Consider the following 402-nt stretch of genomic DNA (forward strand, 5'->3'; position numbering starts at 1 on the left):
CGTGCGAGTATTTCATTGCTAATATATATACGATAAGTACGTGTTCTTTTGGATGTATGTGTCAGTATTTTCCCACCCGTACGTAGGCACATAAGACCACCGTCCCAAAGCACCTTTTCCCTTCCCTAACACCCGCTCCTCCACGACCAGAGCAACGACACCCTGCGGCTGGTGGTGACGGCGGAGGACGAGGTTCCTGGCGCCAGCAACAACGTCGTCAGGGTCCCCATCTCGCTTATCGTCCTTGACACCAACGATAATCCTCCCGTGTTCCGCCAGGTGAGTTTCTCGTGCAGATGTGATGTGATGATGCAGATTTACCGTGATACGTTTCGTATTTATGTTGAAAAGTTAAATGTTAAAACTAGTAAGGAAACCTACGCACACATGCACACGCACATG

At 49.3% G+C, this 402-nt stretch overlaps 1 protein-coding gene across 1 annotated transcript in view; it reads left to right on the forward strand.

Annotated features, from left to right (window-relative positions):
• The window catches only part of LOC119585276 (cadherin-87A-like), a 49,841-nt gene that overhangs the window by 34,278 nt on the left and 15,161 nt on the right, over positions 1–402 (forward strand). Inside the window, exon 5 of the mRNA XM_037933950.1 lies at positions 149–279. Coding sequence (XP_037789878.1) covers positions 149–279 — 131 coding nt within the window. The remainder of the gene's footprint in view (positions 1–148; positions 280–402) is intronic.

Source organism: Penaeus monodon, chromosome 19 (genome assembly GCF_015228065.2).
Source record: "Penaeus monodon isolate SGIC_2016 chromosome 19, NSTDA_Pmon_1, whole genome shotgun sequence".
In the NCBI taxonomy this organism is placed as follows: domain Eukaryota; kingdom Metazoa; phylum Arthropoda; class Malacostraca; order Decapoda; family Penaeidae; genus Penaeus; species Penaeus monodon.